Source organism: Anser cygnoides, chromosome 14 (assembly GCF_040182565.1).
Source record: "Anser cygnoides isolate HZ-2024a breed goose chromosome 14, Taihu_goose_T2T_genome, whole genome shotgun sequence".
Classification (NCBI taxonomy): Eukaryota; Metazoa; Chordata; class Aves; order Anseriformes; family Anatidae; genus Anser; species Anser cygnoides.
Genome location: NC_089886.1, coordinates 6443474 through 6469578, shown reverse-complemented (window position 1 = coordinate 6469578; position 26105 = coordinate 6443474). Strand labels below are relative to the sequence as shown.

The window sequence follows — 26105 nt, the reverse complement described above, 5'->3', positions numbered from 1 at the left end:
TTTTTTAAAAAGTATAGGTTAGCTTAATCATGAAGTACTTTCCTGCCTAAATACCTTTAAAATAAGCCTCCCTTTTCTACAGGGAGTGGTTATATATATATTATATAAATAAAACAAAATTGGCAGGCCTCACAATTCAACTAAGGACATTTTGCTACATTGGTCAGGGCGCAAAGCATCTGCTTCTTTAGAAGCAGCATTTTTAAGCCATGAGGAAACAAACCCGTACCTTACAGTTTGCATTGCCACACAAAGTGGCCAGTTATTTTTCTTGCTTGTAGGATTTCTATTTTGAAGTTTATTTCAGCAGTATGAAGGTGAAATGTAAAGTTTCTGCTGTTACATGTATATAAGATGTTTATTGAATCATACATTCATGCTAATACCAGTTTTAAAAAAATAAAGACTTTTCTCAAATTCTCTCCCTAGATTTTTAGTGCCAGAGATTCAAGGCTACAGCCCGCACTGCTGGTGCATTTGTGCTAATACACTTCATGAAAACAAGGCAAAGGACCAGTTTTACTGTTAAACCTTTAATTCTGAATAATCTCTCCCATCTGTGACCTCCTGAGCTCCACCCCACACAGGAATTCCTGAAGGACTGAAGATCAAGTCTGGGCAGCAGCAGTGTCAAGATGAATGTCTCACATTTCCAGCCTGTGTAAGACATTGCTCTGGTCTTTCAAACAGCACTGACAGTTACCCAAACACAAAGTTCTGTTGTCGATATGTTTACAGTACCCTGGATTTCAGTCTCAGAAGACTGGTGGTACTTCCCGCAGACCCAAACTAGGCCTTAAATTCTCATACAAGGGGAAGGAGGGTGCGCTTCACATGCTTTTCTGCATGTTTGGGTACAGCATTATTTACACATAGCCTTAAAGCCTTTGGGAAATGAGCTGACCTTGGTGCAGACACCCAAAAGGACTTTTTGAAACGTTAAAGGACTACCACTCGCATCAATTCTAACAGACAGACAAAAGTATTTTTCAACAGTCAGGTGCTTTGTCAAGTCTGAAATATCCTTGACGGAGCAGCAGATCCCACTGGGCATGGCAAGGTGCCTTCTATGCCAGGACAGAAGGGCAACATTCTGCTCTTTAAATCCATTCTGAGAACACACCAGCACTCAAACTGTTATCTTCAAAAAATAGTCTGAAAGCACTTCACTCAATTATTGTTTTGTATCTCAAAACAAGCCATTAACATCCCCCCAAACACACACGCACCCTTGCCTCATCTTCCACACAACACACAAACAAGATTATCAAGATCTCAGAGTAGTTTTTCAAGTTACTGGCCAGAGTAAGAACGGTGCTGCTTGGAAGTGAAATAATCACAGAGATAATTTGTGCATGCTTTAGCAGGAAGTAATTAGGGAAACTGCCAGTGTGTCATCTGCTCTTAGCCCCAGGCAGCAATGTGTAAAGAAAGAGGAACTAAGAACCACGTTTTTTTCACAAAGATTGTCAGTCAGGTACAGGATCAGCAGCTCCGGAGATCAACTCTGGATCTTCCTACTTGCACCAAGAACCATCCTTTTCACCAAGGAAAGCAAACTCAGGTGTAAAAGGGATCAAGCGTAAAGGGCATCCCTTCCGTATACCACTGCTGAAGACAGTTCCTCCTTCAGATTCAAGTCAAAGCTTGCTGTTACCACACAGCATCTCACACACAGGCTGTTTCTTACTCCAGTAAGTTCTCTTTGCAAAGCCCCACTTCCCAACCTGAATCTCATGGCAGGACACAGTCCCAAACACAAATTTCAGTTCAGCTTTATACAACAGCCCCGTGCAAGTCAGCTGACAGTTAAAAGGACTCAAAAGCAGCTTCCCTCTGCACAAGCAAAAGGGATTAACTAAACCTGGTTAAGGGCCTTGCACAATTAACCTATGAAAATGCAAAGGTAGCATAGCTTTCAGTTCTGCTTTGGGCAGTATTAAGTATGGCTGTACAATAAACTCTTATTTCTACTCATCTTATGCTATTAAGAACAGTCCAAAGAGGCCAGATCACACTAGTCATAAACCGAAGAGCCCCGTGCCCTCAGAAGGGCAGACCATTAAGGTAAGGATCACGAGGTGGTCCTTGCACTGGGCACGATTGCATGAGTGTGAAAGTGGCCTAAAGAGAAGTTTGACCAACTTTCCTAAGATTTCCTATATTGCAGGGAACACATCACAGAACAAAGTTTCACCACCTGCATTAAAGCGGAGGTGCTAGCAAGGAGTCCTGTTCACCTGAAGACTCCCCGCAGCATTTTCTGTTCAAGAACAGGTGCTAGAATTTTTTGTATTAGAGGTTATCCTTCTTGTAGGTACTCTAGCCCACTGCAGCCAGCTGAGGCAAACCAAGTCACACCTTCTTCAGAGACTTCATCATTAAAACATACACCACTGAAGACCTCAAACAATAGATACTGAGGTTTTAACAACACAGTCAAAGAACAAACCAGAAAGGGCCCAAGGCTACTAAACTTTAAACAAAAAAGCCAATATGACATTTTACAGAAGGCTGTTTCAGCATAGCTGGTTATTAGGTAGTCACAGAACCATAAAAAGACAAAAATCATCTAAGTCAGCCTGTATTTTGAGATGCTGTCAACATAACTTCTCAGAAGTATTTCTGCACAAGATATCCCAAGAACAGTTTCTGTAAATATTTTACCTGTCATCTTCTCATAAGATTATAACTTGCTGGGTCTTACTATTTAACATACTGAACATGAGTAATATGAAAACAAGCACACACTTCACCTTACGGGCTTTTCAGTTCTTCGCTGACAATCCTCAGACCTTTCTCAACCCAGATGACAATAAGCCAGAGTTGTCCACAAGTGCTTTTTCAGGTTTATGGATGCTTTCACAGATTTTAAGCTAAAGAAATTTTTATTAATAGCACTTCCATAGTCTGAAGTGCAACCTGTTACTGCAATCTCAGATTCAACATCAAGAACACCAGAAAAACACAACACATGAGAATAAAGGATAACAAACAAGGGCAGTTAGGATAACAAACAAGTGAAACACTTCTGTTGCACACCTTCACTTGATGATCATTCCCAATGTGGAAAAATGCACAGTTTTTTTTTTAAATACCAGCTGCCGCCACAAGAGGAAGCAGTACGCATTTCTAGTACTTCTGGCTGTGAGAGCACACACCACAGCTATTTGCTGTCCCACTTCGTTCTCTTCCACTTTACCAAAATATCTGAGAAACATTCATAAGGAAAGCAATGCAACACTGAAAATAAACCCGAAATAGAACAAAACTCCACTGCGATTAAATACAACCAGGCTTAACCACTAAGTTTGTTGCTTTGTAAGTGGCAGCAAGCTACTGCTCTGGAGCAGGTAGTACCCACTTGCCCTTTAGAGCAGGGCAGTTTTGTTCTACAAAGAACAAAGGTTTTTTGTTTGAATAAAGGCCAAGAAATCTGTATTGCATATGCATGGAGATTATGTTAATAAATTGAGAAAACACGGATAAAATGAACCTTAGCACAGAAAAAGAAGCTTACTAAACAGTTCTTGTCTATTATCAAGAGCTCTGAAGGTCTGGTGTAGACTCAAGACTGCATTTTCATCCAGATGTTTACATGCTACAAAAATACATTGTTCTGTGCAGTAAAATCTTATGAGATCTCTCCAACCAGAATTCATTTATTCAGCTTCTTTAGGAAGTAGAGGAGAGCATTTCTGTTAATTCCAGGACAGACTGGCACCTTCTGTGTTTCTGACAAAAATGCCATCTATTTCAGGTTTGACAGAAGCAGGAGATTAAATTAATGCCTCAACTGCAAAAGGAACTCACTTATTGTAGAGAGAAAGAATGTGACAAAAGCACTTCAAAATTTGTAACAGAACCTGCCCAGCATCAAAGCTGAATTTTTAAGTTCCGCATCCAAGAACTATTCAGTTTTGATTACTCAAATGCCAAACTGATAAACAGACAGTATTCAAAAGCTTCAGCTGTAACCACCTCTACCTAACAAACTTAGTGACAGAATGAAGAACATCTTCCCCTTGGAAGAACTCCAACATACTCTTGACTTGATAAAGCAAATCTAGACCTTTTTTATTTTTATTATTTTTTAAACAATTTGCCAAGACTGGAATGAGAGATAAATAGAAGGCACAACAATTTTGCTTTTTTATACAAATACAAACTAAACATGAAAAAACCTCCCTATTTCAATAAAAAAATTTCACAAGTTCAGGAAAAGTGTTTTAAGAGTCAAGTTCTAGACATTTAAAACCTATCCCACAATCCAAAATTTTAAAGTGGTAAAACAGCAGTTAGAATTCTTTTCCGTGATCACGTATCAAAAGAAAAAAGATTCTACGGATACCCATTATTCCACTTTTACAGCGCCACAAAGAGAAAGGTGAATGTCAATTTTTCAAGTGGCAATATCTCCAGATCAGAGGATGTTCATACGACCCTCAAGGGATAAATCAATAGTTTTGCTTTCCTGCCCTTGAAATACTTGCCAAGTACTATGTTTTCCTACAGGCTCTTGAACGCATGCACGTGAAATATTATTCCACTGACTGAAATGCACCCAAATTCAGTAGAAGGGGAGAAAAAAGGAAAAACAAAAAGACATTCTTCTAGGAAAGACCACTGGTACCAAAAAAAAAAATCCAGTCCGTAAGTTTGAGGTGAGCAAGGAAATTCAGTTCTTTTCTTTTTAAAATCCACTTTTCCTAAAACGTTGTTCCACAAAGCTGGAATCTGGGACAAGGACTAGAAAAAATAATCACAAAACCATAACACAAACAAAAAGGGGCCAAAATAGTATCAAACGTAGCAGTCTATAACAGGCTAGGGCCACATTCCAAGATACCCAAGGCTGAAATTCACAAATCTGCAGGAAAAAAGGGTTTGCGCCACCACGTCAACATCCACGATGCATTCACTGGCGTTGCCCGATCCCCCTTCCAGCTCCAAATCCTGGCTTCTGGGACATTCCTCCACGTGGAGGCCCTCGAATCCCACCTCCCAGCCCCCCACGAGTGCCTCCAGGTCCACGTGGTCTGTTATCTCTGCGGTCACCCTCCCTGGCAGCTCGTGTTTTCTTCTCCTCCACATTCAAGCGCACCTCTCCCCTGAACATGATAGGCTGTAACAAAAGAAAAGAGGTACTTTCATTAAGGAAATATCCATAAGTCTCCGAAGTCAAAAGATCCTTGCAACTTCATCTAATATCCTCCTTTCCATCCAAGAAAAGTGGTTTTCAAAAGAACAGACCTTTTTTTTTTTAATATCTTCTCCAGCCAAGCACAGGACTGGTTGCAGAGTCTGACCATTTTCTAATAACTGTAAAACAAATCTCAGACCTTATACTGAGCATTCTGACACTAAGAACTATTTAAACTATTAACAGTAACCTAATTTTATTAATGTGGTAATCCAGTCTTCCACCAGTTTTTTCTTCTGACACACAAAACATTGGATCCTCTCTACCACCTTGCTATACAGGCCAGTGAAGTCTTTCACTTTGATCAGGTTCAACTTTTTAGAGTTGCAGCAAGAAGTGCTTGCTAGATCGGAAACCTCAGTGAAACAAGAACGGAGATGAACAGGTTGGCAACATCCTGAAATCCTCACTGCAGCCAGAGTTGAAGTCCAAAAAACTAAGAACTACAGGAATAAGGATTTGATCATTCCAAACAACTTATTCCAGTAGTTGCACAAACAAGAATGGGAAAAATATTGAAAAAATATATCATCGTCAGCACACGTGCTTTCATCAAATGAGAAGTCTAGCTATTTAATTCTGCTGAACTGGTTACAGAACTAACAGATCTAAGGATGAAGTACATCACCTTGCTCTAGCCATCAGCTACGCTGGACAAAGCAGCTGTAATAAAGTCAAAGCATCTTATTACAATCCCAGTGCAAACTCTCGCATTACATCAGATAACAGACATCAGGTTTACCTTTTTATTAACTACCTACCAAACCCTTTAAAACTCATTTATAGTCAAGCTTATCCTGAGAAGAGCCCTACTGTTTCTGGACACATGCTTGCTCAAAGCACTGGGCACACGTGCAAAGCAACAGAATTTAGCACTGGTCAAAGCAGGGTAGGAGGTATGTTAAAGTACTTTTATGGGATTTAAGTCTACATTAAAAAATACTTTAATGCCCATCCACTCTAATTTATGCATTTACATGGGCTTGCAGGAAAGATAATTGTTTCTCCCTCTCTCTCAATCTCTTCTTATTCAACTTCTGGCAAAAAAAACTCCTTGCCCATACAGGTCAGACTCTACCTTTCTTCCCTGAAAGGTATTTACCTGCTTCCTGTGCAGAGCTCAGCAACCTCTCTTGGGAAAAGCCTCTATAACAAATAAGTTTTAACTCACTTGAGTTGTTACCAGCTACTTTGATGACAAAAGGCTGCCTGTAAAAGTGCTGTACAGGCCCTTAATATAGGATGGAAAAACACCCCACTTACTTGAGAATACACATGAAGTTAGAAAGGGGCCAAGAGGAATAACATCTTGTCAGTCACTTGGAAAACACTGCCCGTTATCAGAGCAACTAATCACTCAACTAATCACTGACAAAAAGCTTATTTTACCCTGTTGCTAAGGATCTTCTGAACTGGTTCAGGATCATCAAACACCACAAACCCAAAGTTAGGGAGCTTCCCACCACTGTTGATGCGCAGTTCAACCACATTGCCATAGCCTGCAAGAGAAGAGCCAAGTTCTTGGGTCACACATTAGAATGTTCTGTTGACCGCACGGATGGCCATAACCCCAAACCCCGAGAAGTACAATAGAGCAGCCAACTTACTTTGGAAAAATTCTTTTAGTTCACTCTTATCCACATCATGAGGAAGGTTCCCAACAAATAGCTGGTGACTGTCTGGGTACCTCACAATCCGTCTAGTTTCCACATCACCTTGTTCACCCTCACGAACTTGAACATAAAAGAAGAGTTTAAGAAAATCCAGTCCAAATAAACAAAAAGCTAGACATGGTCAGATTAAATGCCTTACTATAGGATCTGAATTCAAACTGTCTATCCATTTACACATTAAAAGAAGCAAGCATCCCACACTAGCAAGTTTGTAACTGCTTGCTTTTTGTTACCTGACTGAAATCAAACACCGAATAGAACCCTGGATACTTCATAGAATGCTAAAAAATGCTCTAGAGCTTTGCAGACTAAGATAACCTAGAATATCCATCTAGGTAGAAATATTCACTTACTGACAGTTAATGAGATTTTCAAAACTTAGATCACACTGATTCCCCAAACCAAAGGGAAGAAAAACGGTGTTACAGTCTATAGCTTTTCTTACTTGGTCTAGGACCCCTCTGTGGCGGGATGTTTGTTCGCTGCTCCCTCACTCTCTGATCTCTCTGAGGTCTCTGTGGTGGGGTCTGAGATTCAGGTTTTGCCTCAGGACGGGGCTGTATGAATTCAAAAACAAATTATCATGCAAGAACCAAACATAACAGTAGGGTTCAACTTTCAAGAGCTTACTATGAAGTTACAGATAAAATACCTTGAAAATATAGAAAAAAGCCTAAATTTGGCTCAGCAAGGCCACAGTTACACAGTTTATATTACAATAAATTCATTCATGACAAGAGTCTTGTTTATCAGCAGGCAAAGGAAAAACCATTAGAGAAACTGCCTCTCCTGCCAAGGGGGTAACTTTTTTTAGACTACAGATGCAGTCAGCACTCATATGAGCATTCCCTGTTTTTCCTTCACACGGAATTATTCCTTCTCAATACAAAAAACATGGAATAACACTTATTAAATCTCACAGGACACTGTGATAGTCTTCAGTCTCTCCAAGAATTGAGATCATAATCAAGTAGATTTCACTACATTTTTCCTGTCTCAACCTTACTGCCAGTCAGTTTAGCACTTAATGGCTTTAGGTGCTGGATTCCTACCTGTGAGACCGGTACTTTCACAACGTGAGGTGGTATTCCTGATACTGGAACGGCTCCACTGGGAGGGAGGTTCTTACTGGTTACTGATGCCCAGGAAAATGTCTAAAGAAATGAAGATTGTAACTCAACTCCAGGTGCTTATATCTCTCTGAAATATATTTCAGATGATATAGCTAACAGACACAGGGTAATAGGATAGCTTAAGTTTTACTTGACATTCTGAATTCAGCCTTTAAATTGCTCCAATTCAGAAGACTTCGTATTACAGTAACAAAGTCACACTTTAACCTACTTCTGAAACCCATGTAGAATTGAAATACGACACAGCAGCAGCCTAACACCAAGCATCAAACGAGAGTTCAAAGTATTGCCTTCTGGAATATTCATTTGACTACTTTTGCTTCTCTTGACACTGAAGAGTGACAGAAGTCACCACCTCAGAATAAAGTCACATTTTACCCATTTTCCTGATTTAGCACATTGGTTACAGTCTGTTCGAAGTTTCAGAAGCCCTGTTTACAAACAAAGAATTTGAGCCTCTCACTGTTGTCACAGCTCACACACCTACCAAGTTTTCAAAGCCTTCCTTTAGGTCCTAACATCTTAGTCAAGCAGTTACTACCTATAATCTCAACTACCTATTACTGTATAGGAGCCAATGGAAAGGAGGCAACTGGACTTGAAAATAGTAACTTGGGCATGGAAAAGAATTAAAGCATCTAAGCACTTCTATCTAATTCCAGATACTTCTTGCACGAGAACAATGAACAAAACAGAGTCTTAACACTGATGAAGCCACTACACCACAGAAAAGTACCACCCATTGTCATTACCCTGGAGTCTTCTTGTACTGCAGGGGCTGGATCAGCAGGAGCTGGAGAAGGACTCTTCTCTGCAGTTTCTTCTGGAGCTGACTCCTCCAACACCGGCTCAGATTTTTCTTCCTGCACCTCCGGCTCAGGTTCCTGTTCAGGTTCTGGCTCTGGCTCAGGCTCTGCCTCTGCAGCTGTCTCTTCCAGGTGTTCCTCTATGTCATTGCTATTATCACCACAAAAAAAGGACACAGAAGTGGTATCGTATTTGATTAGATCACTGGATGGTAAGGAATACTACTTGTTCAATACAGAAGTCAATCACATTGCTTTCAAGAGGAAGAACAAAACTAATCTGTCTAGATGAGGCTACACTGCACAAGCATGCAAGTCTCACAATAGTACGCTACAGACCATCAAAACGTTGCATCTACAGAAAATCTGGTGTCCCTGCATTCAGCCTAACAGCACTTAAGTTTCATCTATCTTTCAACTGTCAAAAGGGACAATGATGAGTAGCATTAAGTTCATTTGACTTGTTTTACAGTCTGTATTACACAACACCTGACTTAATCTAATGTAATTATTACCTGACAGCTTGCTCATAATAAGCACCAGTATCATCAGGAACAGCCTCAGGTGTCTGCTGTCTTTCCTCAGGTTCCTCCCCTTCTTCCTCCGATTCTAATCGAAGTTAGAAAAAAACACACAGCTTTAATATTCCGTACAAGCCCAAGTCATCTTCCACAACATGTATTTGAAGCCTTGTGTTTCCTATTTGTGCTCTTCAGCATACCAAGACATGACATTAAACATATTTCCTTACACTTATGCTATCATTTAGGTTACTCAGTTTTGACCAAGGTCTAACAACATTTTTCAACTACTTCAGAAAAGCAGATTTGTAGCCTACAAGTCTGATTGCTATTGCTCAAAAAAAAGCCTTACAGTTCTTTTAACAGAAACAGAATATGCCAGAAAAATAGCAATCATCTGTATATTGCAAATCCTTGCTGAAGTATAGACAGCATAGTAAAAGAAGAGTAAAACTACAGACAAGAAAGAGACCTAGAATACCATGAAGCCTAATGCTTTAAGAAAATGCTTCCTCTAGTCTGGGAATTAAGCATCGCAATAGACTCAGGAACAAATACCAGCAGAATCATCCAAGATTTGCCTGTACTTACCCTCTGGAGGCTCAGTGTCAGAGTCACCAAAAACTTCATCTTGGTAGCGGAAGATATCATTGTGGACATAAAACTTGTTTGCAACAGAACCCTAGAAGGGAAAAGGAAGGAACTGATTCAATAAAATCAACTGCAATAATGTAAAAAATGAAGTAAGGTAACAATAACTCATGGAGCAACTCATCCTTCTCCCATTTAAAGATTTATATAAGTTTGCCCCCTTTAAAAGAGTCTGCACTATTCAGAAAAAACAGCATCATACTAGGCAAGCTAAGCATGCATGAACCAAGAGAAGAAATTCATTTAGTGCTTTTTAAATCTGATAGCTGACAAAAACATTGACAAAGTAGGAGCCAGAGCTCTCTGTGAAGTATCTATTTTAGTTTGACCTAGGGCTAAGAATTAAGTGATCTCGCAATCCTTTTTTCACCATCATATTCAATTATTTGAACTATTTTGTTCAAAAAAGGTGCCTATTTTGAGAACCACCTTCCAATGACAAGTAAACCATTTAGAGAATAGGAAAACCTGGATCTTTTGTCTTCAAAGGACAAAGTGTTTTCCTCTTTCCACTAGTCCTTTCCTGATACAAGGGTAAGTTCTAGGAAGGCAAATCAAAGAATAAACTTTAAAATGCATAAGGAAAAAGTGCGTTGCAGGTACCTAGTAGCCACATTTTTTAGATGTTTACATCTGCAGTTACGATATTCTGGGTTAACAGACGAACATACCGAAGCAGGGACATTCCTTCAGAATCTCTGGAGTATTACTACTAAATTGTGTGGTAAGCTACCTTTCTAGTCTAACTCCTCAGATTCCAACGGTGAATCAAAAAGGCCTCAAATCTTGACATTAGAGTGTAAGCACTGTAATAACTGTCGCTCAGTATAGCATACCTCAGGCGCAAGTACAAACGTCTGCATGAACCTGCGCACTGGCTGCATGTTATTGGAGAGCTCTCCCATCACCTGGACTACAACGCCGTCATTGAGGGTAGCATGGGCATCCACATGACGGATCTTTGTGTGGCAGTCCTTGAAGTTTAAAGACAGCACCTTCTTGTGGATTTCCTACAAAAGGACAGAATAAAGGTTACACTGCGAAAGCCATTTCCGCTAAATCAGCAGCCTCCAAAGAAAGGCAACAACACACTCAGTTTTAGATTCTATTTCTAAACTCTAGCAAGCAAACTTGGCAGCATTCTCTTTGTTTTGCTTTGCAAGCAATTTTATTAACTTTACTAAAAGGAAGCACATCTTGCTTAACTATTGCTGTTTACAATTAGACAGTTGTTTCTCCCCATTTTCTACAGAAAACACTTTGACAAAGTGAATGAATCACAGCTGGATATTTGCCTCAACCACAAAGGAGACCAGAAAAAGAATGAAATGACACTAAGTTTTTCCAAGTACTTACAGATTGCCCATAGACTGCATCAGCTGGTTTTCCATTAGAATCCAAGCCACCATGGACATAGGAAGAGTTCTTTCCATAAAACCTGTTGGAAAGAAGTTTTAAGTATTTGTTGTGCAACAACACAGAGCCTCTACATTAGAGTACACTATAATATACTAACAAGCAAGTATTTTTTTTTCCTGCCTTAATTACTGGAATACAGCCATACAATTCCAGAGTGTCACTAAAAATTTTTTTGATCAAAGGAGAAAAAAATGCAAAGTTCTCCTGTGTAAGCTGCAGTGTTCAGGTCTGTCAGATACCCAAGCACTAATAGCCAAAAACAAAGTCTCTTATAGGAAACTAGATGGTGCAACCCTGTTCTCCTCTTCCTGTGTAAGAGCTATAAAGTAACACAGTATCCTGAACACACAGGACGTGAAAGGCTTCCATCAAGCTCTGGTTTAAAGCTTCAGCAAGGAGCAATAGCAGTTTTTGTTCATCTACAGTACTGAAAGCACTGCACATAAGCCTCCCATTTTATAACTAGAAATTACAGGCTAAAAAGTCAAACATCATGGGACTGCATTCTGACAGCAGATAAAAAGAAAGGCTAGAACTGGAATCCACAGCATGTCCTAAACTTTCCTCTGACCCAAAAGGAGGAGGTCAGCTGTCCACTTAACTGGAAAAATCTCTGAAAAGCCTTTTGAAGGCTTCCCTGAGACTGGAAGAAGGAAAGTTTCAAGAGTTGCTTATCTACCACATTAAAGCACAATATAACAAAACATATCTTCAAAAATGAGGGTAAGTCCTCAATGTACGATACCTATCAAGTCAAACAGGACCATTTTGTTTCAATAACAGATTGTAGTTCGCTGCACATTCATAGCTTGTCTGACTTCCTTTAAGAAGCAGCTGGTGGTATGACTGAGACATACCAATATAGGAGTACATGCCATTTTCAGTTTCTCCCCTAGTCAGGAGGCATGGTACCAAGACAAACAAAACTGTTTAAGTAATGTTTATCCAGCTTTCATTTATACTGATTACAACTAGAAGTAGCAAGCAACATACTGATTTACCTTTATTTAGAATACCTCTAGCAGTGTTTCAGTAGCAACCAGAACAAAAGTTTTTATAGCTCCTTTAATCTTCATTATTCATGTTTTAACCTAGTTGATCAAAACCGGAAGCAAACTACACCCAGAGTCTGTCTTGTGTAAAGTAGACTTAAATGCCCAAATCTTAAGTCTGGCAAGCCAAGTCACGGGAATAAATTTATTCACCGATTTTAACAAAAAAATTAAGAAATGCATACAGAAAAAAACATCAAGTGAAGCAGAGCCTTACCTGTGCAAATAGTCAGGTGCCTGGTTCAGCAGAGTATAGTACTGCCTCACAAATTCCCGCCCGACCAGCAGGGGACTTGGCTTCTCCATCACCATTTCTTTGGTCAACTGAAAGCTAAAGAAAATCAAAAGCTCCATAAAACACTAGCATTTCACATCACTGTTCAAATAGACAGCATAAGCCACATAATCATGGTGGAAAGCACACACGAAAACCTGTTAGCAGTTCTACCACAGTAAGCAGTTTAACCGATATGTTTTCGGAGACATCAGTCTTTGGTGCTGAGGAGGAGGAGAGGACTGCCAGGGAGCAAAACCAAGTGGTGGGAGAGGCTGCACAAGCAGGCCTCAGTAAAATGCAGGTAGCAAGTATGGTTCTTCAATAGGATTTGCTAAGTGGCTAAGTCATTTACAGTTGATCCAAGTTCTACTTACCTCACTTGACTTCAGAATCAGAATTAAAAGTCAGATGTTCCAAAGCAAAGCCTGTGCTACTGTATTAAGGGCATTTTTAAAAGGTCAGAAAAAGTCCAATCTATTTTTGTCAGTAGTGCAGCACTCCCTGCCTGTGAGTGACAAGTGCTGTAGAGGAATATCGGATTATACCAAAATTACTGTGCTACAAACATAAACGTATGCTGCTTTTCCCTTACTTTCCCTGAACTCAGCAGGTTACCTATCACTTCAATCTGAAAGATCAGTCACATACCTAGACCAAAGGACAAATTGATCTGGGTACCTTCTACCCAACTTCAGCAAGTCAGTAAATTGCAAGAAAGAAGTATTTGCAGGTAGATTAAACATACACATATCCCTTCAGGACAGGTCAGTCAAAACAAAGCATATTCCTGTTTCTTTCTTTTCAAGTATTCATGCAAGCTGTTCAAACTCATACAAGACAGATTGAAACTGGAAGGAGAATGTAGAAATACGCTCTGGTATTGCTGCACACAGTTCAGGTGTTTCTGCAAATCCAAACCCATACAGTACCAACTTGAGCCCCAGGAAATCACCGCTAATTCAGAAGGCATCTTTCACTTACGTGCTTTTATTTAATACTGCAGTTATGAGTAGCTTCAAATGGCAGTGTTACCTAAAGAACTAAACAATGGAAGTCAGACTAAGAGGGTCCTCTAGCAGAGCAATCCAAATGGAGTCTGCAAAGCGCATGCCATGGCAGTTACGCTGGGACAAGTTTTCTCTTGTCACATAGCAGCACCCTGTAGCCAGGGTAAACAGAGTTGCCCACAACTATCACCTGAACAAAGCCAGTGAGGACAGACTGCCTTTTCTGTGCGGTTGTGCAAAGCCTCATCCTGTTCACCTTAGGATCTTGTCTGAAATTCAAGAAATGTGGTGAAAGCAACAAACAAGCACTCCTTTAAATGCTAAGAACAGATAACAAATTGTAGCTTCAGCAGACAGGTGACCTACCAGGTTAGGGTATTACATCAACAGTTTCAAGTGCATGCCACGTATAGGTCTGCAAAGGAAGCTATTCCTCACACATCCAGCAGCGTGATTTTGAAAAAACAAATTTCAACACCCCCCTGCCCCAAACAAGAATACAAGAAGAGGCATGGAACATGGGATTTTGCATAAAGCTAAATCCAAACTAATCTGGCACCTTTCTTCCATCTCAAACTGTGGTCTAACACAAAACATGCTACAAATGAAAGACAACGAAACAGTTAAGCAGTGGCAGAACATGCCAGTAACGTATTTGAGGATGTGATTCCACCCAAACCACCAGTAACGGTCAGTATGCATTGCATCCAGTCTAGATAGAGATACAATACACTAATTCCTATCCTGGGAGGTATGCAGTTTAAGATTCAAACCAGAAGGTATAACTAAAATGCTATTACTACAGCAAAACTTGGTATAGCTTTGTGTGCACTGATGTGTATTGTCCTGCTTTTAACAGAAAAAAAGGTGAGTTATTCACACCACTTTCTCTTTAAGTTTTAAAACAAAGCCTACTCATTCCATCTCTGAAACGCGCTTTTTCCTAGTTAAATACAGGGGAGAAAGATCTGACAGGCTCCAGAGGATGAACGTATACATGAGCTCCTGGTCATCCAGTAGGACGTGTGCGTATCAACACCTTACAAGGAAATGCTACTTATGTGACAGCACACAGGGAGTAAGACCAAACATGACCTAGAACTAACGAAGGCTTTTCATACATTGAAAAGCTTTCAGTTGGTGATGACATTCAAGAGCTAACCATGGAGAAAGTGCTATGCCATGGTTGGGTCTGGCCTGCAGGAAGTGCTCAGATTCTGCGGACCGCTTTCATTTTAGGAAGTTCCCAGTATTTGTGGTTTTGAAGAAGCCTCTGAATCATAAGCATAATGTCCACACATACAGATGTCCAAGACTGAACACAGTCTGAGGTAACTAATTAAAACCTCAAATTTATGAACTTGATTGCCTTCTAGTGCATGTTAAATTAGATCCCCCACAAAATATCAGTAAGAAAAACACAACAGGGCAAGTAAGGATAAGTTGTGGGTACCGTGCTGATTTCCTAATTTCACTTTCTATTTCCTGTAAAGCACTTGTGAAATACCATCACTGCAAGCAGCAGAATGACCCTGAAGCAGCTGCAGTGGCAGACAACACCTTCACTTTTTAGACTCAGCTTGGCTTACCAGGCAATGCAAGACTCAATTGTTGCACAAAAGTTCAAAACCTTGCCCGTGCTGCGGGTTTATGATTAGAAGACCAGTTCTACCATATCCCCTACACTGAGTAGGGCAAGAGCTCCACGTAAGACAGCACATACACACTCCTTGTTCACCCCGCTTTTCTTTTTCTGGGGGAAGTTGGGGGTGTAGTGAATGCATTTCATTTCTTTACAGACTAGTTTCCTCCAGAATCCAGCCACATCCCTATTGATGTCCAGAGGCAGATTTTCTGCACAGTTCTGTTAAAGGAATCAGGCTCCTTTGAGAGTTATTTTCCAATTGCTTCTAGAATATGAATGTACAAAGCTGGATTTCCTCACAAAATGGTAAACTGTTACCTGCAGGACTTGAATCACCACAGCTCACTACCAAAAGCTCTTTCTGATTTGTCCTCAGTGAAAGACTCCTCATGAGTATTAACCCACCGGCACTCACATCATCTTCTGTGCTGTTCTGACTTGTCCCAGCACTACACTGAAGACACGTGGAAGGTAGTGGCTAGTGGTTATGTCATATTTACAAGACATACTCCTACTGCAGAGGGTGAAAAGTCTCAGAACCAACTCTTTCCAGGGAAAGAGGAGGAACAGCAGAGTGCCCAGATCTCATTAGGATCTGAAAAAAATGGGAAAAAACCTCTATGTGACCTAATCAGGGGACAACAATCTGTTTTTACTCCTGCTGCACCTGCTGTTCTGCCAGTTGCCATCTGTTCTTGAGCCCCAGCCAGCGCAACCTGAATGATAGAAGCCAAGCATCACCAGAGTATATTTGCTCCCTAGCACTCATGAGCAGTTTGTTACTCACCTCTCTATTCCTTGACCTTAGAATAACTGCAAATACTTTATGCTACATTTCTACTGCACAGATCATGATAGTACCAAATGTTTGAGCTGTCACTACATTACTCCTGATAGTTTATCCAAACACTGTTGTCAATTGAGATTAAAGGATGAGAATTGATAGGAAAAGCTGGAAATCCAATGAGATTCATTCAGAAATATGCATTCATATTACTCCATATATGAAAAACATGGAATAATTCAAATTATAGCAAATATATTATAACAATTCTGCAACATAACTGAGCCCTTTCCTTAAGCCAGGAGACTTACAAATACCTCCTTTACAGCGGTTATCACCTGGCTAGTGGAAAATTCCACCATCTGTTACAATGCTCCTACTTGGCAGGAAATCAATGCCAGGCACTGAATTTCTAGAGTACAGTTATGTAAATTAGAGCCATTTATGTAAATTGTGTATTAGCAAATTTAGGTCCACAGAGCATATTAGCATGTTACTATTAACAGAATTAATAGGGTCAAAGAAAATCTAGTATTTTCTCAGACTGCTATACAATTGTGAAAGTGAACCATTGGCTGTCTAAGTTTTATTTTTGACTTATATTCTATACAAGAAGCAGTCTGTCAAAAAAAACAGCCACTACAATGGATTGCAGTTCTCTGATTGGAATATTACACAGCAGACACAAGGAACAATCCTACAGCAGTTCTACATGCTCTCTTTTGGCTGTTGGTGTGCTGTAAGACAACAATGTAATATCACATGAGCCTCTCTACACATTGGTGCATTTTATGGAGTAAAAAGTGTCGTTTCCTCACCACCTTTTAATTACAGGTTTAACTAAGATATTCTCCCAGAGCTGTTACACTGCTTCCGACACCCCAGTCAACTTCTATGAAGTACAATTCGTATCTTTCATTTCTAAATCTTTACCCCTAACTATACAAAGGCAACTCTGACAATATAATTGATGCGCTTCACAAATGAAGATATTTTCCCCTTTAAACGACATCAAACTTCTCATGCAATTCTACTTCCTTATTTTCATGTCAATTAATTCCTTAACATAAAAGGACTTGGAGAACTCAAAACACCCAGAGAATCTCACACGGAAGAGTATCATCTACATTTAAGTGTATCACATTACAAAACTAGCAAAAAAAGCAATTTTGCTGGACTTTAAAGGTCTGGTCAATAATTAACAGGACTGTGTAATTAAGCGTCATTCAGGATTTCTGCAGGTTCCTTAGGAAGAGGTGGGGATGTTCAAAGCTACAAACCATTTATCTATGTGGAGTAACCAGCATTAGAAGCAGTTGCACTGCTGCTTTGGACAATAGAAAAACAGCCAGTACAAATGAAATAAAACTCACTAATATTTTGTATGTAATGCCTGCCAGAAGCATATGTTAAATCAACAAAGGAAAAAAAAAATCCTGTTAGTTTCCCTTCTCCACGCATTTTATGTGACTGGTGGTAGCTAGTGATGCTGATTGAACAAAACCAGGGCAGCCGGTACCTGTGTGAACTGAGATACAAAACACTGCAGAGCGAACAATGAAACGCAAACAAGCCAAACTTGCATCACTCGGCAAATTCCAGAGCCTGTCTCATCCAGGGATTTGTACCACTATGCTAGCTTTCTCTCAAGTAATGTAAGCCTTTTCGAGGAAATGCATATTTAAAAGACTACAAGATACCAGATACACCGAGATGTGAGATGCCCTTCTTCTAATACAGCATTAACCATCTGAGGGGGAGAAGGAATAAAGATCAACCCCAGTTGTTAACCTCAAGACCAAACCATGAAGCGCTGAAAAAGCACCTCAAATAGGTGAGCAACAAAAGCTTCAAAGCACTAAGCTCCTTTAAAAAACAGGAATCATTTCTGGTGTCACATGGATGAGCTACAGTGTCACAAGGTGCACTATCACAGCAATACAGCCTGCATTTTATACACAAGTCATTACAGTTACCTGCCAGCAGACAGTTCTACTTTTGAGTTTTGACAGATCCAGAGGGAAAACAGTCTGAAAAATCATCTTAAGAGGTAACAAGCCATATGCTGAAAGCTACACAATAGGATAACTTGCCCAAAGAACAGTGGAACATTTAAAGATGGAATTTGCAACAACACATCATGAGGTTAGGAGCATTCAAATTAACAGGACATAAGTAGTAAGTACTGACTACAAACTTCCAGAGATAGGTACTCCTCAACCAAGATCAGAGCAGTGTACGAAGAGCCTTTACTGATAATCTTCAAGATGTGGATCTGGATACTTAATGCAGCCATTTCTCCATTGACTAATAAAGAATGGCATCTTCCATCCAACAGCCACACTGCCTACAAAGAGGCAGTGCCTCTGGTCACAGGGTACCTGAGATATTACCAAGAGCTGGAGTCTAAAAGAAGTCAGACAGCAACCAGAATACTCCACCCTCAGGTAAAAATCTCTCTGTACTTTATTAACATGATACTGCAAAAAGGCAGAGCAACAATACCTGAACCCCTTTCTGATGCTCTTTGAGATATACTGATGAAGGACTCTACGGAAGAGCTACACATTGTACTAACTAGAAAACACAAAATTAAGAAAACTGAATTCAAGATTAACTATTTGGATAATTTGATTAGAAAATAATCAGGATAAGAAGATATAAGAGTTATGTTTAAAATTGGATAAAAATAGTTCAGAATTACATTCAACACTGCTCATGCTAATACTGAAAAACCACTGCTTGCCAGTGGCAGATGGGAAGCCTTACCCAGCAGCAATGTAAAGCCCTTAAACACTGCAAGAATACAAATAAACAAACCATGAATTGCTGCAGAAGAGCTGTCATTCTAGAAGTCAGCCTGTGTTTTTGCTAACAAACCTAAGTGTGAACCACAAGTACATGGATGCGATGGAGTCTGCCAGCTTCCAGTCAACATTCAGTGTTTCTTGTATTGTTCAGCTCTGCCAAGCAAGAAAGAGACAAACTGGTGATTTTTTTTTTTACTGCCATTATTGAGAATTTAAATGAACAGTGACCATTTCAGGGGAATACAACTTCAAGAGCATTAAGATCAAAAGCAGAGGAACCAAATACAAAGAGAACTACCTGAAGTGTAAGTACGGCACAGTGATGTGGGGAAAATAAGAGATATTATCCTAGTTAGGAACACAAAGGCCCACTTACTGTCCAAAGACAAACAGCAGATTAGGCTCTGTTTAAAATGGAATGGAGACAGAAGTGATCTAACTTTGAATCTTAAAATAAATTGGAATTACGCTTAAGTGTTATCACAAGGGTTTCTCGACAAGTCTTCTTAGCCTCTGACCACAAAACACTTTCCTTTCCCTGAACAGAGGGCCTACGTTGTTTGTGGTATTTGTTTTCCCCTTTTTAAATCTTTTTCAACTATCTTCCAATTTTCTACCACTTTGTATCACGCAGTCACCACTTCTATTCAGTGAAAACCGCAACATTAGTGATACACAGAAGGAGACTAGCACTTTGGCAGAAGCAGCTAAGCATTTGGGTTCCTGCTTAGAATTAGCATCAAGAAACAGGTTTTATTGCAGAGTTAATGTTGTAACAGCTGCCCTGTGCCCATGACCCAGCAAGGGTCACCTTTCAGCCATCAAGTTCAGACTGCAGCTAGTGTATTTGCATTACTTTTTGAAAACTTCCGCTGTTCTGTATCACAGGAGAAGAATATTCAAACTCCGAAGATACATATCTAAGTTATTTCTTACGTTACCAACAGACCAAAACACTGAGTTTCACGGGCAGTTTATTTCAATAACGTGCACTAGAGATTTATGATAGGGGAATGTGAGGTGTTTGCCCTCCATTCTCAGATGTCCCAGCATGGCTCTGCACCTCTCAACAAGTCATCACAATCTGCATGCCACCCTTTACACAAAGGAGATGCAGAATAGGTAAAGCAGAACCTCTAGAAAGCACAAGTTTAAGTTGCTATTATTCAACATTTATCGACTAGAAAATACTGAAGCACCAAACTAGACATCTTAATCCCTCTGGTCTTCCTAGATGCCCAAAAAGCAAGAGAGCTCTGAATTGATGGCTACTTTTCTAAACCCCTCCTGTGGAAGGACTCCGCTGCTGACAGCAGACCTGTACACAGTCTGAATTTCAATTGCTATTTGGGGGACCTCCATGAGACAGCAGTAAAGGTCAGCTCTCACCTGCAGCAGGTCTTACCATACAGTCTGTAAGCAACCTGTGTTTTTGTTTTCAGAACACCCAGAAACAATTTGGTCATCCTCCAGTAACAGTTACCCCCAAGACAATCCCAACAGCCTCTACCTGTACCAACGCCCCCGAATCCCTTTGTGTCTGTGGACATACAGACATTAACTTCTGTAGCCAGGCACGTTATATTAAGTGAACAGCTCCAAAACAAATGGAACATGCCTCATCCCTTCACCATTTCATACTAGTACACTTCCGTAGGCTGCTTATATCCTGCTTTAGTTTGATGAGGAAAAGCTGAAAATTGTCTTGACATGGAAATAAAGCAAGTTAAGCAAGGCTGCTGTAAGGGACCTGATGTAAGATAAACTAAGATAATCTGCCCTGAGCATAACTAGCTATCTTGCGATGATCTGAACTATGTTGCATCAAGCTTTACACAGAAGATTGGCCCCCGTGATTTGACAGAAATCCAAAATTAACTCCTCTTCAAAATGTGGAGTTCTCCCAAATCTCAAAGCCTTGAGAATTCACAGAAATATTCCTACGCTTCTTTTAATCCTAAAATCAGGTCCTCCCAGAGAGGCCATCTCCCACACTAGGTTGAAGGATTTCTGTATCTAACTAGACCTATTCTAACTTCCCTTAGCCTACAATCAGAAGTACTGTTTTTCTGTAAAGCTACATTTTAGCCATGGAAATTTCACCCTAAAGGCCAGTGACAGTCGGAATGGTTTGTTTACTGATTTTGTTAATGAAAATTAAGTCACTTTATGTCCATGCTGCTCTCTGAACTGCTTCACTATGAAGTAGCTACTTATACCCTACGATTTTGCCATTAGAACAGGTTTTGTTTTGACATCCAAGAGCTGCTCCAACAACTCAATGAAGTTGGCAGCAGATCCAGTCATCTTCTCTTAGCTCTGCAATTTTTCCATTTGGCTCCACTGCAGCTTCTTAAAGTAAAAAGCCAAAGTTACTCCCAAGCACTCAGATGAAGCAGATTAGAACACCTAGCTACACAGATATTACAATGAAATAAGCACACTCCCACTTGGATTAAAGTCACAAGAATTAAATTTTGACAAAATATTTTCTGCATGCCAAGCAACAGATGCCTTTAGGAGTCAACCAAGTCACCTCTATTTCAGCCACAGAAGACAACCACCAAATACAGACTGGATCCTAGCAATTAAGGCTGATCCACCATGGTATTATTACTTCAAGACATTTAAAAACAAAACGGATCAGCATAACAGCCAAAAGTGAAGCTAGAAACAGCACAGGGCAATGCAGAAGAAAATGGATGAAGGCCACTCACATTTTAAGATTCCGTACTTCAGATTTGCCTCAGCAAGGAATGTACAAATCTGTTATAAACCTCGTAACTGACAGCTCACAATCTCCAAGCTCTCAGAGCAAGTACTCCACCAGCTAGGCCTTCTGGAAGAGGTCCAGCCTTAATATAGCTAAACTGGGGCTCCAGACCTATATAATGCTCATGCCAGCAGTTTGAGGCATCTTTTTAGATTATCTGAAGATTAAAATTTTTGTTTATTTTGGTTGGGGGTAGCAATTTTTTTCCCCCCATTTTGTTTTTTCCATTTGGTCAGTGAAGTAGCTGGAGATTATCAAGTCTATTAGCAGTTTCAGCACAAAGTTATTAGTTTCTTCAAATCAATTCTGGAAGTTTGACACAGGCACCTGTAAAAAATATCCACTCTTCTAGACAAAACTACCACTTCCACCTTTGGTTTATTTCAAGTACAGCGAACTACGGCCAGCGTAACAACTAGCACCACCCAAAGCCATGTTCTACTTTGATTTCCTCTTTGATTTTTCTTTCATCACACTACTTCCTTGGACAAAAAGGCTCAATTCTAGTATTAAAACTACAACGCTCAATTCAAACTTTCAAGTTTTTTCTAACTCATCCAATAAGCCATTTATGTTAGTCTCATGACTGCTCTCTCAAAATTACTACTGTTATGAACAGAAATATCAATGTGCACATACAGTAACACCATTTTTGTTTTATTACACTTGCATTAAAGCATGCTCCTCAATATACACTATTATAACAGTCCACAAGGAGAAAAAATGCTAGCTTTCTGAACCAGTTTTCAGACATACCCTCAGTCGCTACTGAAAGTGAATGGTATATCAAAACCAACATCACCTCATAAAAAATGCTAAAACAAGGTGCATCTTACTGAAGTTATTTTAAAGTGTGAATTCTGATAGCAAACTCAAAGTTTTGCTGTACATTCTCAAGAGACCACAGGCAGTAAGTGCGCTAAAACCAGGACTACAATAAAAAACTTCCTGTTTCATTAGGTGCCTGAAGGTTTCATGTTTAAAAACCAAGGTGTTCAAACCCAGAGTACCATCAGTTGTGCGACAAACTCTGTTGATGCTGTTGTGTCAGAAGCAAAATGAACAATAGGGCAAAGCGGTCCTATACTCACACTGCACAAAGCTTTCCCACCATCTACTTTTGGTTTTGTTTCTTAGGTTGCAGTGTCACCAAAAAAAGCAAGGAATCCCTTCAGATGATGCTGATGTTTACATTTGACCCACATGCACAAAGGAAATTTGGTCTGCCTGGTCTTCTCTTTTACTTTCAAGTACGTTTTGCAGCCTTCAAAAAAATTGGCTCACACTTAGACAAGTTCCCTTTTTGGGGCTAGCTCGTGTTCTTCTATTTCCCACAACTCAATGGAGACCACTATTCAGCTGGATTTTATGTATACAAGATTCTTTTAAAAAGAAGATTTATATTTAAAGATGTACATTTCCAGAGGTTCCAAAACTGATGTGATCCTTTTTCTAGGACTCTGCAGAACTCCATTTGCTAGTGTGTTTTAAGACTGCCTTTCGGGAAAACTAATTTTGGAACATGAGTTACTAACAAAAAGCCTAGAGATTCTCATCACAAAGATGCTCTACTACTGGGGTACAAGACCCCTAAGCATGTAAATACTTACAACTGGCCTTCAGTTTAGCTATGTGGCCTACTAAGCCGCCTTTTTTTTTCTAAAAAAAAAAAAACACTAAAGCTCAGCTTCACTACATGAAGTACACTGACTGAAACGCTCCTGGAAAAGGTGAGTCCAGTTCACAGGATGCGCCCCTGCTACCCCCAGAGTCATAGAACTATCACAGAACCTTTTTTTTTTTTCAGTAAAACTATTAGTCTGACTCTTTACAGAAAAGGGATTAAAAAAAACTTAAAACTTGGTGAAAATTAAGATTTCAGAAAAGAACTCAACTGCAGTTTGTTTCCCAACTTTTTCACCCCCTTCTCTTTATGATGCCCATCCACAAGGTCTCATTAGCTGAACACAACCCACCACGCACTACATCAGATCTGTGGCACCTGGAAGTGTTAACTTTTGGAGCTCAATAGCAGTGTCCACGTTTCCTAAAGCTGTCACTTCTGCCTGTGAGAGCCCAGGCTAGACAAAAATAGCATGCACTGAAAATATGGCGGCTTGCTGCAAATGCTGCTTTCAACCAATTGTGGGGGGGGGGGGAGAAAATAAATCATTTTCTTTGCAGCGAGTAACCGACTATATGTATCCAAGCCTTAACAAAAAAGGTCACCAAATAAGCCCACCGAAAATTGGTAACGTATTAAATTACCCAGCTCGAGACTGAAGCGCACGTGAGAGATGTGCGAAACCCTCCCTCTGTGGGTTTTCCTTCCCTTTCTCTGCCCCTCAAGCAGCACACTGAGAGCCCTGCAAGAGGCCGGGAAGCCCCCCTGCGAGCAGCGCTTCGCATTTAAATCCTGGCTTAATCTCGGACCCAGCCAAGGTCACGCCGCGAGCGGGGGCAAGATGCGCGCCCTCCGGCCGGAGCCCCGGCTCCCTCCATCCACGAGCCCCACGGGGGCAGCCCCCCCTCCCTCTGGGCACCCCCCTCTTTCTCCCCGCTCCCCAGCACCCCATCCCCGGCCGGTTTGGGCCCTCCCCCCCCCAAAAAACCCACCCCTCACGGACACAAAACCCCCGGAGCGCGCCCAGCCGAGAACAAAGCTGGCGGCCCCGCGCCCCGACCCGCACCATGCGGCCCCCCCGCCGCCCCCTCCCGGCCCCCAAAACAACCCCGGGGAGCCCCGAGGGGGGGCCTGGCCGCCCCCTCACCCCTCCCCGGGCAGCCTCCGGGAGCGCTGCGGGCCCTGGGGGCTCTCCACATCCCCTCAAGGGGCCCGGCCGCGGGCGGGGCGCTCGCCACAAGGCCCCGGCGGGCCCGGGGGGGCCTCGTCAGCGGGGCCGCGGCCTCCTCAGCGCCGGGGGGGGGGTCCCCCCAGGCCCCCCCTCAGGCCGCGGCCTGCCCCGGGGAGGGGGAATGGGAGGGCACGGGGGGGGGGGGGCCGGGCGCCCCTCAGCCGCCCCCTGCCGGCTGCCTCTCTCCCGCCCGGCCGGCCCGGCCCGCGCCGGGCCCCCTCGTTCACCTGCGGGCGGAGCGGGACGGGAGCGGGAGGCGCCGCTTCACCACAGGCCTGCCCCGGCGGACGAGAAGCACCTCACGCAGCGGCGTGCTCTGCCGCCGGCTGCATATATCCGGCGCGCAGCCTAGCCCGGCGGCAGGCGGATCCACCAATCAGAGCGCGCCGCTCGCCCTCGTTCGGATGCTGATTGGTGTGCAAGGGGGAGAGGGGGTGGGAGGGTGGATGAGAGGCAGGTCGTTCCACCAATCACGCGGCCTTACTGCGCGGGGAGCGAAGATTGACCGGCACGCTGCACAACCAATAGGCGACGACATTCTCGCTGATGGGGCGGGATGAGATCTGATGGATCGCCCCTTCAGCCAATAGAATGACAGTACCCGCGCTTCTAGGCGCGAAGGGCGGGGCTGCCCTGACGCGGTAGTGTGGTTGAGGCGCGCAGCGGCGCCCTTGAGAAAGTGCTGGTAAACCCCGTTATAGATAGGGGCGGGCCAACGTGCGGCACGGGGCGCGGCGGCCAATGGGAGCGCGCGGCGGGCCTTGACGGACAGGCAGCCTCCGGCGGCCTTAAAGGGACAGGCAGCGCGCGCTCCATGCCCAGCACCACCCCCTGCTGGAGGACAGGGGGCGCGCACAAAATGGCGGCGGGGCCATGCCCGAGCTCCCCCTGCCCGGCCACGGGAGCCCAGGGGCACGGCGGGGGGGCTCAGCCGGCTGCCCTCCCTCCTTCCTGGGCGCAGCAGGCGGCTCCTCCGCCCCAGAGGAGAGCCAGGCCGGGCAGGGGGTGCGCTGAGCCCCCCCAATGCCCCTGGAGGGCAGGGGGAAAGCCGCCCACATCCCAGCTCGGAGGCTGGCAGGGGCTCTCCTGAGGAGAGCAGGGCGGCGAAGAAGCCCGCAGTCAGCCTCTAAAATGATGTGTTTTCCCTTTGTTTATACACCATCCCACCCCACACGTATCAGTGACGTGAAGCAGAGATAGATTTAACCCTCTAAAAATGACTTCCCCCCCGCTGCCATATCCCCAAGCTCGCCCCGACCCCTCCCTGCTGTGCTGAGCAGAGATACAGCCCGGGGATGGCACGGGGCTACGCGCGGCGCTGATGTCCCCTCCCGCTATTTATTTATAGGCAGCGCCGCATTGCAATCTGCCAGCTCATAAATCAGGGGCGCGCGCTGTCGCAAAGTTTAACGTGAGACCGATGACCCAGCAAAACAGCTAAAATAAACCCTGCCGGGGCGATGCCAGGCATCTCTCGGGGAACGGCAGCAATCCAG

General features: G+C 42.3%; 1 protein-coding gene across 2 annotated transcripts; it reads right to left on the bottom strand.

Moving 5' to 3' along the window:
- Positions 1-4052: 4052 nt before the first annotated feature.
- Positions 4053-24994, bottom strand: G3BP1 (G3BP stress granule assembly factor 1). 2 transcript variants are annotated; one of them, XM_048057062.2, is made up of 12 exons: positions 24837-24994; positions 12676-12789; positions 11344-11425; positions 10824-10997; positions 9928-10018; positions 9331-9424; positions 8762-8966; positions 7929-8030; positions 7322-7433; positions 6811-6936; positions 6593-6723; positions 4053-5125 (listed from the first exon to the last, which is right to left on the bottom strand). In XM_048057062.2, exons 2-12 carry the CDS (start codon positions 12768-12770, stop codon positions 4919-4921), a joined length of 1419 nt encoding a protein of 472 aa, XP_047913019.1. In that variant the 5' UTR covers positions 12771-12789; positions 24837-24994; the 3' UTR covers positions 4053-4918. The 2 variants fall into 2 exon arrangements, with proteins under 2 accessions (XP_047913019.1, XP_047913020.1); XM_048057063.2 differs by having other exon boundaries at positions 6593-6702.
- Between the last annotated feature and the right edge of the window lie 1111 nt (positions 24995-26105).

Bases quoted from the DNA above. Each gene is read 5' to 3' on its own strand.
- G3BP1 (XM_048057062.2), bottom strand. From the start codon at position 12,770: ATGGTGATGGAGAAGCCAAGTCCCCTGCTGGTCGGGCGGGAATTTGTG. The intron at 11,426-12,675 runs GTAAGGCTCTGC...TCTTTCCAACAG, and splicing joins GCACCTGACTATTTGCACAG to GTTTTATGGAAAGAACTCTT. The intron at 6,937-7,321 runs GTAAGAAAAGCT...TTTATGTTCAAG, and splicing joins ACAGAGGGGTCCTAGACCAA to TTCGTGAGGGTGAACAAGGT.